Here is a 15,602-nt window from a genome sequence, read left to right as displayed (position 1 = left end):
TCAGCGTGCGGTGAGTATCTTCCTCCTTTCCATTAATAGAAAGAACATAAGTATTATTTTGGAATCTATAGTTTTTATTGATGGGATTTTTGGTTGATTAGTTTCAGAAAGGAAGAGGTGATGAAGATCCTAATGGAAACAGTGCTTCAAGAGGAAACTGGTGGCAAGGTAGTATTAGTATTACTTTCCAATTATTAATTGTTTGAAAGATAATTCAAGGTTTTATGTCATGTTTCAATTGTCATATGTTTGATCAAATGTTGTGTTTTTTTGTTTGTGCAGGATCTCTCTACTACTGAAGATATGGTATCTAGTTCTTGTTTAAATCGATTTTGACTTTTATATCGCGTGTAATATTTCACTAGTTTATATAGTTGGATTGACAAGATCTTTGATCGTTTTGACTCGAATTGCACATATTCGTTATGGGTATTTGGGTATGGGGTCTGGTATGGGATTAATTATAATCGTTTACCTGTATTGAAACCAAACGTATTAATATTCTGGGTAATCTTTAAAAATATGATAAAACGGAATTTCGAAGTTATTGGAAACTTGAATTGATAAAAAAAATGTAAATTGTTAAAAATGCATTTGGGTATTTTATATTTCAAGTCTTCTTCTTTTTTTTTTTTTCGGTTGGTTTTAAGATGGAGTCTCTGGTAATAGAGACATAATATTATAAGCATGTATACCTGATAGTCCGATACCCATGGGGAAACCTGCAAACCTGACAGATAATGAGTAATAGATACTCGACGTGTACATGACACAATTGTACAATCGAGTATGAATCACAATTGTACAATCGAGTATGAGTCAGGAAATCCGAGCCATTTCCATCCCTAATTACACTCCATATATATGCAACATAACTTATTACAAACCATAACAAAATCAACACAAGAAACAAAAGTACATAAACCACATGTGATTTACTCAAATCACAAACACACTCATACAACATACATCAACACCAACTACCCTTCACGGCAACTTATAATCTGCAAAGCAAAATATGCAAACTGGTCAGCCATCACAAACCAAAACAACGTCCTAAACGAAAACATTAATCGAACACGTTAAACGGTTAATTAAAGTATTAAACCAACCTCCACATTGATAACCAACGGGACGATCAGCAATATTACAACGTTTAGGAATAGTCATTGCGATCTCGGGGTCAATCCCATACCGTTCAGCAGCATTAGACAACAAAAGCGAGCACAAGCAATCCGGATCCTTCTCGAGTTTCTTAACTTGCGCACAACAACGACGAGACACGAAAGCGAATTCATATTGTGCAGCTAGTGCACATGATGTCAGCCTCATGACTTTCATACCCGGGTTTATTGAACCACATTTAGGAAAACCATATGCTTCAGTTGATGTAGTGATCATAATAAGAACAAGAACACTACAAAGGAAGTGTAGTGGTGTCATTGAGGCTGCCATTTGTGTGTGCATATGTGTTTGTGTGATGATCATTTAAGGTTTATAGATGGCAGCAAAGTGGACATGTGGTATGGTTGTTACAACAAGTGTTGGGGTGAGTTTTTGTCTGTTTTCCCAAAGGATATTTTGATCCTTTGGGAATTTTTAATGTTACTCACACATCCCTAAACAATTTATGATATTGCATCATAATACAAAGTGTCATGGAAGCGGGCTAGCTAACCAAAAGTGTTTGACGTTACTTACACATAGGCAGTGTGGCATTAACTAACTCATAAAATCATAAATCAGTGTAGTGAAGGGACAATTTATAATCATTTTGGTTTTTATAAATATATTTGCTTGGATTTGATTGTGGTTACACCACCTTGAGCCCCTTTGCTCGTTACTGTACTAGCATCTCAAGGGGCTGGCTGAACATAAATTTGGCACCCATCAACCTTTGGTTGTTATGGTGAGTGGCGTTATTCCATGGTGTTGTGGCTCACATGGGTTTGCCGTTCGTGTTTGACGCCCATAACACTTAGTTTAACATAAACTGGGGGATCGGTAATAGGGACAGCATCTATTTTTTATGCTAGAACAAAATTTTAATTCAAGGTTTTATGTAAAAGAAATTAGCATAACAAGCATTTTATTTTATTCTGGTTCTGGTTTATAGTTGATGGAGTTACAAACCAATTTATATGTACATATAGGCGAAACTTTTTTATAAACGTTGTAAAATATATATAAGTTTAGTTCAATGTTTTATCTGTGGAGTAGTTGAAGTGATGGTGTTGTTTACAACTATATAAGTTAAACCCGTATTTGTTCAAAAAGTTTAACTTGTGAAAAATCTTGTTATAATTTGCGCAATTTCTAGCATTTGTTCAAAGAATTTGACCACTTGTGAATGAAATTTTGTTATAATCTGTGCAATTTCTTGCATTTGTTTAAAGAACGCGACAACTTGTGTGCCATTGTTCTTTGGTTCATTTTACTATGGACAAAGAATAAGCCCAACTGAAGTAGAATGTGGCACGTGTATTTGTGGCACGTTTGCTTGCTGGTTAAACCGTACACAAACCCAAATACGTTGCTAGACACATGAAGTAGAATGTCGCACGTGTATTTGTAAGTTAACACCGTTTGACCGGGAAAAAATATTTCATTTTATTGCGTATTCTAAATTTATAAGAAAAAAAATGTGTGTAAAACAACTGTGTTTGCCCTTATAAAACATGAGTTGTTTGAGAAAAAAAATATAACAAGTATAATAAAAGAATGAACAATAGATAGTAGATTAATTGAAAAAAAAGGGTCAGGTATATCGGTTAAAAATAAAATATAAATACAAAATAAATAGACCATGGTTGTTATGTATGCTGGGAATTATATTATCATAGATTATTTTATTGTAATTTGAATGTATAATGAAACAAAATTGTTTTGTTAATTCATAATGCGGGTTAGAAGGTGTGAAGTATATACCGAAAAAGTTAGTAAGATATATTGATATGGAAGTCTGACTATTTGTTGATTATTTTAACCGATCATACAGGGGTAACTTTTGGGATGGTCGGCAGTGGCGGACCCAGGATTTTTTGTCAACGGGGGTCCCAACTTTTTCGGTTTACAAAATTTTCAGGTCGGTCGTTATTCGGGTCGGGTCGAGACGAGTAACATAATAAAACACGGAAATATGGTGTCATTGGAAACGAGTAAGTAGAAAGAATCTAGATTAGAAACTAGATAGAACATACATTTTTAATTCATTTTTATTCATACTCGAAAAACATAAACATAAGCTATATATATGGTCTTACATAATAAGATAATTAATAAAAGAATATGTAAAACACATGTTGTTATTATATATGTTGGATGGTGATAATGACTATATGAGAGAAACTAAAAAAAACACAAACACCCTAACTAAATAACTAATATTGACTAGGATATAAAAAATCAACAAAAACTGAGTATGGAGAGGCTTGAACCTGCAACCTCTCAAAGAAAAAACAAGGGAATTTCCACTATACTAGTTTAGCCTTAATAGTATAGGTTCCAAGTATTAATTTTTATGGGGTCCTTACAAAATTTAGTATACCGTCTCTAAGTATTTTTAAAAAACATTGGTGTCCCGGGACCCCGATGGGACCTATGTAGGTCCGCCCCTGATGGTCGGTATGAAGCAAACATGTACATGATGTTATTGTCAAACAAAAAATTCAAAGAGGATCAAACACTAATGTTTAAATTTTGATTATCAAAAACTTATCATTACTACCTTCCTACTCAAAGGAAATGTGTCAATTTTTGTAAAAGGGTGTAACAATACGGTTAATTAAGAGCACGTTTGGGATTGTGTTTGAAAAATGCTTATTGACTTATTGGCTTTTTCAAAAAGCCATTTTGCAAAGCCATTGTTTGGGGCTTTTGAAAAATTGCTTTTTAACCCTTTCAAAATACTAAAATAAAAAGGATTTTTGTGATTGCTAAACACATTTTAACTTAGTGGCTTTTTGAAAACACTAATAAGCCAATAAGCATTTTTTAAACTCAATCCCAAACATACTCTAACTTCTCATGAGAAGTGCGGTGCTTCATAAAAACACATATCCTAGTTAATGTATGTGCACACGTAACTACTTTGGTCAACAAGATAACAAAATTCACATAAGAACATAATTATAAGATTATCCCAATTGTTGTCTTTAAATTTAAATGTTTTATAAGATTATATCTCAATTGAGTATACCTTCAACTAAAAAATTTCCCTCAGCAATCAAAAGAAGTCTTTCATGAGATAATTAATGGTTATTAAGTATGTGTGTGATATAACTTCTAATTTTGAGAAGTTAGAAAAGTTTGAAAGAGAATTTAAGAGATACCAAAAGAAAACGTACTTTCTACTAACGATTGAGTTTGCTACACAAGTTCTATTCTAGAAAAATTTAATAGCAGCGAAAGACTTTTGTGCATGAACCATTATTGAAAAACTCAAGAACAGGCCACAAAGAGTCCAGATGCGAACACAATAAAACTCAAACATGACCAGATTAGATAGAAAATATTTACCTTGTTAGATTGTAGAGAACAAACCAAATCAAAAGAGGTATAAGGCTACAGAAATTATCAAAACAATCACTATGCCCCACATAAGATACCGCCGAACAGCAACTTGGTAGCTATATCTAGTACATTAATAATAATAATAATAATAACCACCTTGATTTAGCCATCATGTTAGGCCCAAGTTTTCCACTTTGGATTTTCATAATATCAGTACGCAATTTGAATCATTATTTTATGCACTTGACCTTAGAGGTGCACATTCCGGTTAACCGGTTAATTTTCTAACCGGTTAAGAATTTGACGGGAAATAACCAGTTAGACTATGCACCTCTACTTGACCTTCATGGTCTTAATGGACACACTAGACTCAATAGCCACATAATTACTGTGTTGGGCCTAAGCCCGTTGTGTGCATAACCCAATATGGCTTATGTGCTTTAATGACTTATCATCACTTGTGTTAGCAACTTAGCATGATAAGCTTGTCCATAAGTTGATATATGTCATATGGATATAATTATCAATTTTTGTTACAACAAAGTTGATATATGCCATAATGTTTTGAACTTTTGATGCTGGACTATGCATACATGACTAGATCTACTTGATGAGGGACGATGATACCACTAGTTCCAATGAATTTTTTAAAAAAGTAGTAGCTTTAATATAAAAAAAATGGCTTTTAGGTATCTCACAATGGAGCAAATGGAATTTAGGTGTCCAGCCATCTCAGATGGCTAGATTGAATTCTTCTCTCTTAGTGGCAATCCACGTAAGCGACGACGTGTAATTGTATGGTGGCTGGATCAGCCATCTGAGATGGCTAGATCCAACTTTATTCCTTTTCACACTATTCTGACACGTGGCACCACCATATAAAATCAGCCATTGAGATGGTCGGATTCATTTCCAATCATGACAACAATTTTTAAAGATGACAACATGATTTATGATTAAAACCATGCATAACGCTTTTTGAATACTATTACCTTCAGGATCGCCCTTGAAGATGTGTAAGCTGCACCTTCGAGGCATTTTTTTTTCGAGGGCCAAAATTTTTTATGTATTCTTTTTTTTTTATGTATTTAAAAAAATAATTCTTATGTATTATAAATTGATTTTGATCACTCTTAAAATTATTGGGTTAAAACAAATTTTTATTTTTAATCCAATGGTTAAAATTTAGGTTATTGGCCACAAACCAAAATGAAAAATTCAATGGTACTAAAAAAAAGTAATAATTAGTTAAAAAAGAAAAGAAAAGGCCGATCAAAATAAAGCCTCTGACGACGCTTCGTCGTTCTCATTCCCCCTTCCACGTTCCAACCCTCCTTTCTTAGTTCCCTAACAACACTCACCACCATCTCCAGCAGTCCACCACTGTCGGCGCCACCCAAAAAAGAACATCAGCTACCGTCATACCAATTCAGTGACTCATCAGGGTATGATTTTAAGTTTTAACTATTTGACTATTTTATTTTATGGTTGTTCCATGGTTGTTCCGCTATTTGGTAGAATGATTGGATATTTGGATAATATAAACTGCGAAATGGTGATCAAACAATTTGTTGTCAAGAATGCTATAAGAGTTTCACGAATTACAGGTTAGCGTTTAGCTATTATTATATTTGAATTTATTACTATGTTTTTGTTATTTTTATTGTCATAATGTTAATGTCATTTAAAAAAATTAGTTTATATATTTCGTTACTTGTTAGGGCTTAGGAGCCTTTTTGTTTTAGCCCGCCTGTGGTATTAAAATTCTCGAAAAAGGCCATGATTACTTTATTCCCGGCTAATATTCTCATGCATCACCCTCTAATATTCTCACATGTTAGTGCCACTTGTCAAAGGGAATAGTATTAGATCTAGCCATCTCAGATGGCTAATCCAATCACCATACAACTACACGTCGTCGCTTACGTGAATTGCCACTGAGAGAGAGGAATTCAGTCCACCCATCTTAGATGGCTGGACACCTAAATCTCATTTGCTCCACTGTCAGATACCTAAAAACCATTTTTTTTATATTAAATCCACTAATTTAAAAAATGAAAGTTCCAATTGGAAAACTATATGCTAGACATGGGTTTACTCTAACCCCGGGGTGTGAATGTGAAACCAAACATGGCCAATAAATATGTAATGGTATAATGTGTGTTAGATGTAGATTGATCTAGGGTAACCATTCTCTACCAAGTGACCATCTTGAGAGGGGCTTCACTCACGAGTCATCTAATATAGTTGCCCTACTTAAATAAGCGATCGACCATGCACTTACTTTCTTGTAGTTGTTGGCTAATCAATTACCTAGTTGGTTTACTTTTGTGTTAATTCACTTTAACTTAAGGAATTACAAGCTTATCATTGACATATTACTTTCGTTTTCTTTTGAGCATGTTTCAGGTCAAAGGAAATTTGGAAGAGTTGGCGAGACCCTCCTTAGAGATGGGCCTAGCCTAGTTGTGGTGCTTTGTGCCAAACGAAGACGATTACCTTCATTTCTTGAAGACGAACTTTAGACAATTAATTAGCGACACCTCGGATTCAAACACGGTCGTTAGACAATTTAGCATTTGTTGTTCATTATATGACCATTTCAGTCTTTGACTAAAAATTCACCTAGTGTTATAAATTGTTTTCCAAGCTTTGTTATATTATCCAATCTGTCACATAACCACCCAACCCGGGTCCAAGGATGTTTGGAAGAATTAAGGCTTATCACCCATTAGGTGAATGAAAGTTGGAAGGAGATTGAGTTGATGGTCTAGCAGTCTAAAAAATATTATCCTATTAAGAATTTTGAATATATGGGCAAAGAGAGTAACGTGTTTTGAATGAGAGTTGGAAGGTTTAACCTTTAGTGAAAAAGCTACATTCAATCGTCACATTAATATTAACACATTCTCTTTCATCTCCAGCCCGTGACACAGCCCCCCCTACTCAAATCACGTGACAAACAAATACCATTTCAAAATTTGAATCGTTTTCTTATGTACAAAAACAATTACGCCGTTGCCGGGGATCGAACCCGGGTCACCCGCGTGACAGGCGGGAATACTTACCACTATACTACAACGACTTGTTGATTTCTAGTGTTAAAATATGCTAGAAATCTTAAAGCATTATGTTTAATGTTTATTTAGCCTGTAATGTATTTAAATTATGCTTGGAACTTCAATTTGCTTATTATTAATTTTGTATTCATCATTACTTATTATTAGTAATTTAGACATTTAGTATTACTTATTATTGTTATTGTTTTCGATAATAACAAGAAGCAACAACTTGTATTTGGTCACAACTCACAAGTAAGAAAAGAATTGAAGAACCGTGACATGTAAATGTTTACATTCAATCAAGTGTTAAACCATAGTTTAAGATCAAAGACAACACACTACTACAGTATTTTGAATCAACCCTTAACCTACTAAAACCCATAAAAGAATATTATAGACCCTAAACACCACCACCTTAAATCATACTTAACTTTGAGGGCTAACTATCCTCACTTTGTAACATATATCCTACCTTAATCACAACAAATTAACCTCAAAACAACAAACTTAGCATATAATCAACGTTCAATCGAGGGCATCCGGTTCTCTTTCTCTTTCTGACTCAACCGCCCATCAATGCTACCGCGAGCAGGCGGCATATCACCATTTCTAGTCATAAGACAACCGGCCGGGCCTTCAAGTAGCGGAATGTTATTATTCCCCTTCCCCTTCACCTCGCCCGCAAGATAACTAGTCAACGCGCGTTTGACCCCAAAACCGCGCCTTGGAGGCTTGTTACTGTTCCCACTCAATGATGGAGTCCTATCCACTGACCCCCGGGGCCACAACGGGCCCCGGTGAAAACTTTGGAGTCGCGAATGCGGATTTGTATGGCGTCCCTGATGACGGCATGCACGCGATAGGAGCACGCTTTTGCGTGATCACATCTGTCACTGACCCCATGTTATCGGATTGGCGAGTCAAATCGTCCACGTAAAGTAAATCATCGATTCTCGCCACGATGTTGAACGATAAACTCTCCAAAACTCGTGAGTAGCTCTCGAGTATCAATTTTCCAACGTCCTACACGTTAAACAACATTTAATGTAACGAATTAATAATAAACGAATACGCATTTTACATTAATAGCGATAAACCACGTTTAATGTAACGAATTAATAATAAATGAATATGTGTTAAACAGTGTCAAATGTACCTTGTTGTGTTGGATTTTGCTAATGTCTAATGCGGTTTGAGTTAAACCAGGAAACCGATGTTTAAGGCAGAGTAAGAGGCTTTCGGCTCGATCAGCTAACGAGTCACGTTTGTAGCCATCAGCCATGAGGTCCTTGACCATGTCCCATGAGGCTTTAGCTGCAGACCGGTTTGGGTGTGGTAAGTTAGGTCTCGAGTGGACCCGTTTACGCCAGACGTAGATTGAGGCCTCCACACGGTTAGCGATCTCGAGAGCCACGTGTTCGGATGAAAGATCGAGACAGTCTAACAAACATTCAGCTGTAAATTGCTCGGAAGTTATGTAACGGTATATAACGTCTCCTAAACATGCCCTCCCGTTCTGCATATGAAAAAAAAAACACCAAGTATTAGACACAAAAATGAAACCGAAATAACCGAATCGTAACAGAAATAACCGACATAAGTGAATCCAATAAAGGCCTACGGTTTGGTTTTATGTTTTTCCAAAATCCAATATTTTGATTTGGTTTTGGTTTTACTATGAACCAAAAACCGAAATGACCAAACCGAACCACAAAACCCGTAAAACTCGACTTTAAATAATTTATAAGAAATTAATAAATTCTGACCTCAAAATATATAGATCCAAGTATGTATAATAAATTAATCATTAATTAAGAAAAAACCGTAAAATTGAAAATTCGGTTTTTGGTTCGTTTTAAGCCCAAAACCAACCCATGATACCTTCGGGAGCGACTCATAGTACGATTCGGGAACTTCCATTTCCGCTAATGCAACACTATTAATAGCCATGGCTGCTTTCAGTATCTGATTCGCACATTCACGTTTATGGGTCAACTGCTTACGGGTCTCTTCATGGAGCCCGCCAGACGGGACCCGCGGGACCGGCAGCCACCACTTCTCCTGGTGGCGTTGTGGTGGCTTCCTAAACGAGCCCGACCCTGAACCCGACCCATCTGACTCAGTAGCCACTATCCCCTGATCCACATACCAGAACTCAGTGCTCTTAAAACCATCAAGTATTTCCTACAACAAAAAAAAATTAAAAAAAAAGTTAAATGAACTTAACATTATAACTATTATAATCAATAACACAAGACTATTAATTAACAGTTAACACTAACCAGAAGCATGTTATCTAGTTTCCTTAGAGCCGGGAGGTTAATAAAAATGTCGGATCTCGGTCTGCAAGTCATGACCTGGTTTTCAAATTTTAACAATTTAGTTAGCCATGGTTTAACTATGAACAAATTGCTTAATTTTTCGGTTTAAAGAACAAGAACTACCTCGAGCTTGCTTCCGTCCGGAAATGTTTGCCAAGACGGTATTAATTCGACAATGTGATCGCTCACACATAGCAGACAGTCCATCTCTCTATGCCACATTTGTTTCTTTTCGGACTGTAACGGTTCTAGCCTCCATAACTGACCATATGCAGTAGCTGTATAAATAGAATAATATCAGAATTATGAAACACTAAAGTGATGAACATTAGGGGCGTGCAAAAAACCAAAAAAAAATCAATCCGAACCTGAAAAATCAAAAAAATCCAAACAGAAAAAATCAAACTGAAATAAAAACCGACATTTTGGTTTTATGTTTTTGTAAAAACAAAACTTACAGTTCGGTTTTGGGTTTACATGTAATAAAAACCGAAAAAACCAAACTGAACCGAATTTATATATTTTTAATTTTTTTTATTTTAAGTAATTTATAAGAATTAAATAAATATGTAACTCATTTTGGCCAAATGTATAATTAACAAAATTATTTATACCTATATTCATTATTTTCGGCTAACTTTTTTTTTCGGCCTAAAATTTTCAAGCTCAAATGAAAAAAAAAACGAAACCAAAACGAAAATTAAAAAAACCGACCCAAACCGAACTATACACACCCCTAATGAACATGAACATGAACATAATAATAATAATAATAATAATAATAATAATAATAATAATAATGATAATAATTACCACATAGATTTGTAATGGCATTTGAAATTGCTAAAGCTGTACAAACACCTTTACCACAACCAGACATATCTTCACCAAGCAACAACTTAGCAAATCTTTCTTTCATCATCTCAATTTCTAACAACACAAACAATATTATTATTTATTAATATTAATAACCACAAACCCTAAAAAAATTCAAAATTGGGTCTTAAAAACCTGAATCAGTGGAACCCATTCGCTTAATATCGGAACCCACATCGCATTTGGTGTTTAATTTTCTCTTCGGAACCCACATCGATCTGGTGTTTAATTTTCTCTTCGTCTTCTTCGCATTTGCCTGCGTTTCGAATCGGCCATCCGAGAGGGGTAGAGTCGTAATTAGTGGAATTGGAGCTGCAAGTGCTGGTTTCGGATGAATCGATCATACCCTTGTCGTTAATAGCTTCCATTTGATCAAAACCCAGAAGTTTGAAGTGGGTTGAAAGGCTAAATTGGTTAGGATTTAAAAGAAGGTTAAAAAGTAAACGACAATAACGGCTCTGTGTGTGTGTGTGATTTGAATTGAAATGAAATGATGATAAAGAATTTGTTGGGGCAGATATAGCCGTAGAGGGGGTGGAAGTGTTAATATTAATAGAGTAAAATTTACAATTTTGGTCCTTTAGATTGTTTGGTTTGATGGAAAATTGGAAATAGTCTCTTTAGTTGCGGGTATCGACTATCGAATAACTTCGTGAATAACTACAGGAACAATAAAGTTTTAAATACATGTTACATGTACAACCGGTGGTTAAATCTAACCGTTAAACGGCGATATAGCGCCTACTTTCTATTGACGGTGACCTCGGTTATAAACTGATTAACAATGACAAATGCTAGTGAATCTAATAAAACTTTATGTTACGTAAGACGTGAATAACAGTTATTAAGTTGAATATCAGCATCACCCCCCCTCCCAAACTTAATGCTCAAGGTCGGTGTGTCTTTGGGAGAATTTATAGATTTGCAATCGCCTTCGTAGGCTCGTAGCCTTGTGAAAATTTTCTAATATGTTGGCCTGTTGGGTATCTAGTGATGCAATGATGTATATTACAAACAAGCGAGATGCTAAGTGAATAAGAAAGGGTTAAATGATCTTGATGTTCATCAAGTAACTTAGTGAGTAATTACATTATTAATAAAGTTCTTAAACACGTATAGAACTGTCGGTTAAATCGAATAAATTCGCTGGTAAATCTAAGAAATAATTTACGTTTTGTAAGACTCGAATAATAAATAGTAAGTTGGCTATCAACAAATTTATCTATATATCTATTAAAAAAATTCATTTTGCCCAATTCTTATTGGTTCAATTCACTAATTTTCATATATATCTTACAACCTTAAACTTTATTACCATTTAAATAATTCAAAATACATTTGTAACTGTTTTTATTTCTCCTAAATTCTAACCCTATAAATTCTTTGAAATTAAATCTTAGCATTATAACATAACAGTTACAGTGCGGTTTCTCTCTACGCTCCCACTCCTTTTCTCACGCTCATTCTTCTTCTTCTTCCCCATAACTTCCATTCACAACATCTTTTTCCTTAAATCGTGATGCCCACCATCAATTCCTACTTTCATAGTCTCTTCTAAGTCGTTCAATTAACAAACAGGTAATGGTTCTTATTGTCTCTATTTTTTTACTTTTCCAAACCCTAAATTCAATCTTTTGGTCATCGATCAATTAGCCAATGATTTATGTCGCTTACATTGTTGCTGCATAAGTTTCATATTTTATTACTTGTATTTTTTATTTTACTGATTTTCATTCTTTTTAGTTCAATCAGGTACATGGTTTTTAACAAACATAACATTATTCATGGGCACTAGATTAGGGTTTCTTCATTTTCTAGCTCTTTTTTTTTTAAAATCAAGAAATTAATAAATATAGCATTATTCATGGGCATCAGGTTAGGGTCAGGATTAACTCACCTAATACTGGATAGGGTTAAGAAAGTAGAAACCGAGCAGCTCGCCAACAAATACCTTATAGGGTCTGGAAGGATGCTAATGGTGTTGAGCAGTTTGAGGTTACTCTTTTTAACTTCATTTGGTTAATATAATTTTGCTTAGGAATATACATTTGTTTAATTTATTTAATGACAGGTTGATTTTATATTCTTAGCCCCACATGGAAAATAATGAAACAAGTTCCACACTCTTTGATCTTTTTCTAATGTAGCGTTTTATGTTTGTCATAAACTTCCTGATGTGTGCTATTTTGATATAGTATTCAATTAAAATGCTTTTTAGTTAACCAAACATGATTAAACAGGATTTTATCAATATAATTATCTGAATTTTCTAATATTCGATTACTTGCGACCTACCAAGAGACTTTAGATTTGATCTTGGTCTAGGCAAGCATTATCAATCACAGTTGAAATTTTTTTAAAAAACCTAGAAACTATATTGGCTTATAATTTATGGGTTGAAAAGTTATTAGGGACAAATGTGATATTTTTAAGATTATAAATGGGCTCCTTTTAATTCATGTATGCATTGGAAATAGTTAGTTAAAATGCCACGTGAATATTTGAGAAGATAAGTGATACAGACGAACAATAATCTTGTATTATATCATTAAATATTCTATTGTAATTGTGTAATATTGTAAGATCTTCATATTGAATTCATCATACTTGCAACGCCCCCCTTGTTCTAGAGCTCCATTATAATATATATGTTGTATATAAACAACAAAAAGTTTCTGTTGTAACTGAAAATTCGGGTTTCAAAAAAGAAAACAAAAATTTAGCCGTTGGTTAATGCTTCGGTTCGGTTTTTTCTGTTCGTTTTTCGGTTAATTTGGTTTCAGTTCGGTTAATTCGGTTTTCTGCTCACCCCTACATTCTACTATGTAACTTCATTTTTTGTAAGTTTATGATTTTCAATACTTTATTTCCGTATGAATATGAATTGCAATTATAAATCATATTATCGTCTAAAAAACGTATTCAAAAACATCTTGTCGTTTTAAATGACATGTGTGTACTTGACGATTTCTATATTTCCGCCCGTGTCATACACGGGTCAATAACCTGGTAAGATAATAAAGAATTTGTTGGGGGTACATAACTCTTAAGCCGTAGAGGGGGCAGAAATGTCAATGTAGAGAAAAAAAACATTTTATAGTTTGATCCTTGAGATTATTTTGTTTGATGGAAAGAGTCCCTATAGTTAAGCTGACAGATTTTAGGGATTAATTCTCGTACATATAAGACAAGGCAGAAACGTACATGATTTATTATGTTATTGCCCGCCGTTTCAGGACGTTATTTGGTTTTATTTTGGAAAGAAATTAACTTGTTTTAAGGAAACGTTTAGATATATTTAATAATCAAGAATTGTTGTGCATATGTGTCATTAATTATCTAACTATTATGAATTTATGGTTGCATGATTTGGGATTGTAATAATTAGTTATGTATTCTTGTGACTTATGCATGTTTGGATATGAAACACCACACCATGATTTCTGCCATTGTTTGTATCATTGTGATGATTGAACAAGAAATACTGTATTGTCATCAAACCGTAATGTTACACATGTAATATTGGAGTCTTGTGTTTCTAAATGTAATACAATTGATGCTTGAATATGAAATATCGGATTATGATAAGTGTATTCTAAGCGTGCACACCCCAACCCCCACGGTTAGTATATACAACTCCACTCTCGTGGAAATTTCAACGGGGCAAGCCCGCTGCCACATTCATGAACACCGGCACGGTGTTCTCGTGACCGTGAGTCTGAGCTAACGGCCACGAACCATATCACGTGGTCTAAGCTATATAACTTTTGGAATCCGGACCTTTTATCTGAAAATCGATTTAAATTTTTTGTAGATTTTGAAAATTTAACTTTCAAACTTTATTGAAAAAATAATTTTTTGCTTGTTATAAAGAGAGAAAACTACCTATTCTGAACGATAGATCTTTACTTTCTTCTCTCTCTCTTTTTATGTGTATACCTTGTTGATAGATTTCGTTGAACTATATATTTTCTCATAATATATTGTTAATACCATTCTACTTAACTAAATGTATATAAATCGTTATAAAATTATTGTTTTATCATACCATTAGTAGATATTTTGAATCCAAATTCCTCACATCAATAGGTAAACATTAAAAACTTAAATACATTGCTGATGAATACAAAATATCTCAAAAAGAATGTTTTAAAAAAAACAAGAAAGAGAAATAACTATTTTGCAATGGGTAAAAAAAAGAAAAAGAAAAAAAAAAGCTTAGGGATTGATTGTGGAATTTGGTTGGGAAAATCGAAAAGAAAATAGAGTTCACAGCCGTATGTAGCCAGCCCTTGACCTCGTCACCCAATGCTTTTTTTATTCTTCCGGCAGAATTATCAATAATAGACCCTAAATCATTATCTATTAAAAAGGAGCTATTGCATATTGTTTCCAAAACACTTTTTAACTTTTTAAGTTGTTATTAACGGTCAGGTTTGGTTCGATCTGTTTTAGTTTGAAAAACTTGGTTTAACCGGATATAATTATTACAGAGTATCTTAAACTAAACCGGCTGATTTGGTTGTTTTTATGCCTAAAAACAGGTGGGTCGATTGGAAGAGGTAACACATATAATGGGTTTGGGTTAGAACATGTAGTTTAATAAAAGTAATTATTTAAGGTCAAAACGAGCTTTTACAAAAATATTTGATCTTTAACTAAATCTCAATTCAAGACTTCCGCATTGACTTTTACAAATGAATCGGTTTAACAATGAAGACTAAAAAACAATACCAAAATCAATGGCAAAAGATAAAACTTTAATATGCTTCAAAGAGAAACAATCACATGAACATGAATCCGATAATTGCATGAGCACGAATCCAATCTC

At 34.0% G+C, this 15,602-nt stretch overlaps 1 protein-coding gene, 1 long non-coding RNA gene, 1 other non-coding gene and 1 pseudogene across 4 annotated transcripts; 1 reads left to right on the top strand and 3 right to left on the bottom strand.

The window, feature by feature from the left end:
* Positions 1–371, top strand: LOC143588307 (uncharacterized). The gene is made up of 3 exons (XR_013145085.1): positions 1–10; positions 102–168; positions 283–371. It is a non-coding gene; the product is annotated as an uncharacterized LOC143588307 (long non-coding RNA).
* Positions 372–987: 616 nt separating this feature from the next.
* Positions 988–1,455, bottom strand: LOC143588298 (uncharacterized). The gene is made up of 2 exons (XM_077069344.1): positions 1,113–1,455; positions 988–1,004 (listed from the first exon to the last, which is right to left on the bottom strand). Exons 1-2 carry the CDS (start codon positions 1,453–1,455, stop codon positions 988–990), a joined length of 360 nt encoding a protein of 119 aa, XP_076925459.1.
* A 6,070-nt stretch (positions 1,456–7,525) lies between these two features.
* TRNAD-GUC (transfer RNA aspartic acid (anticodon GUC)) lies at positions 7,526–7,597 on the bottom strand. Its single transcript has one exon. It is a non-coding gene; the product is annotated as a tRNA-Asp (tRNA).
* Positions 7,598–8,084: 487 nt separating this feature from the next.
* On the bottom strand, positions 8,085–10,944 carry LOC143588306 (rop guanine nucleotide exchange factor 5-like; annotated as a pseudogene). Its single transcript, XR_013145084.1, has 7 exons — positions 10,907–10,944; positions 10,709–10,825; positions 10,019–10,173; positions 9,857–9,931; positions 9,456–9,758; positions 8,731–9,090; positions 8,085–8,597 (listed from the first exon to the last, which is right to left on the bottom strand). The product of XR_013145084.1 is annotated as a rop guanine nucleotide exchange factor 5-like (transcript).
* Positions 10,945–15,602: the final 4,658 nt, after the last annotated feature.

Source organism: Bidens hawaiensis, unplaced genomic scaffold (assembly GCF_021521415.1).
Source record: "Bidens hawaiensis isolate Kalapana, Puna unplaced genomic scaffold, B.hawaiensis_p1.1 tig00036306_1, whole genome shotgun sequence".
NCBI lineage: Eukaryota > Viridiplantae > Streptophyta > Magnoliopsida > Asterales > Asteraceae > Bidens > Bidens hawaiensis.
The sequence above is the reverse complement of the archived record's forward strand: the minus strand, read 5'-3'. Positions and strand labels throughout refer to the sequence as shown.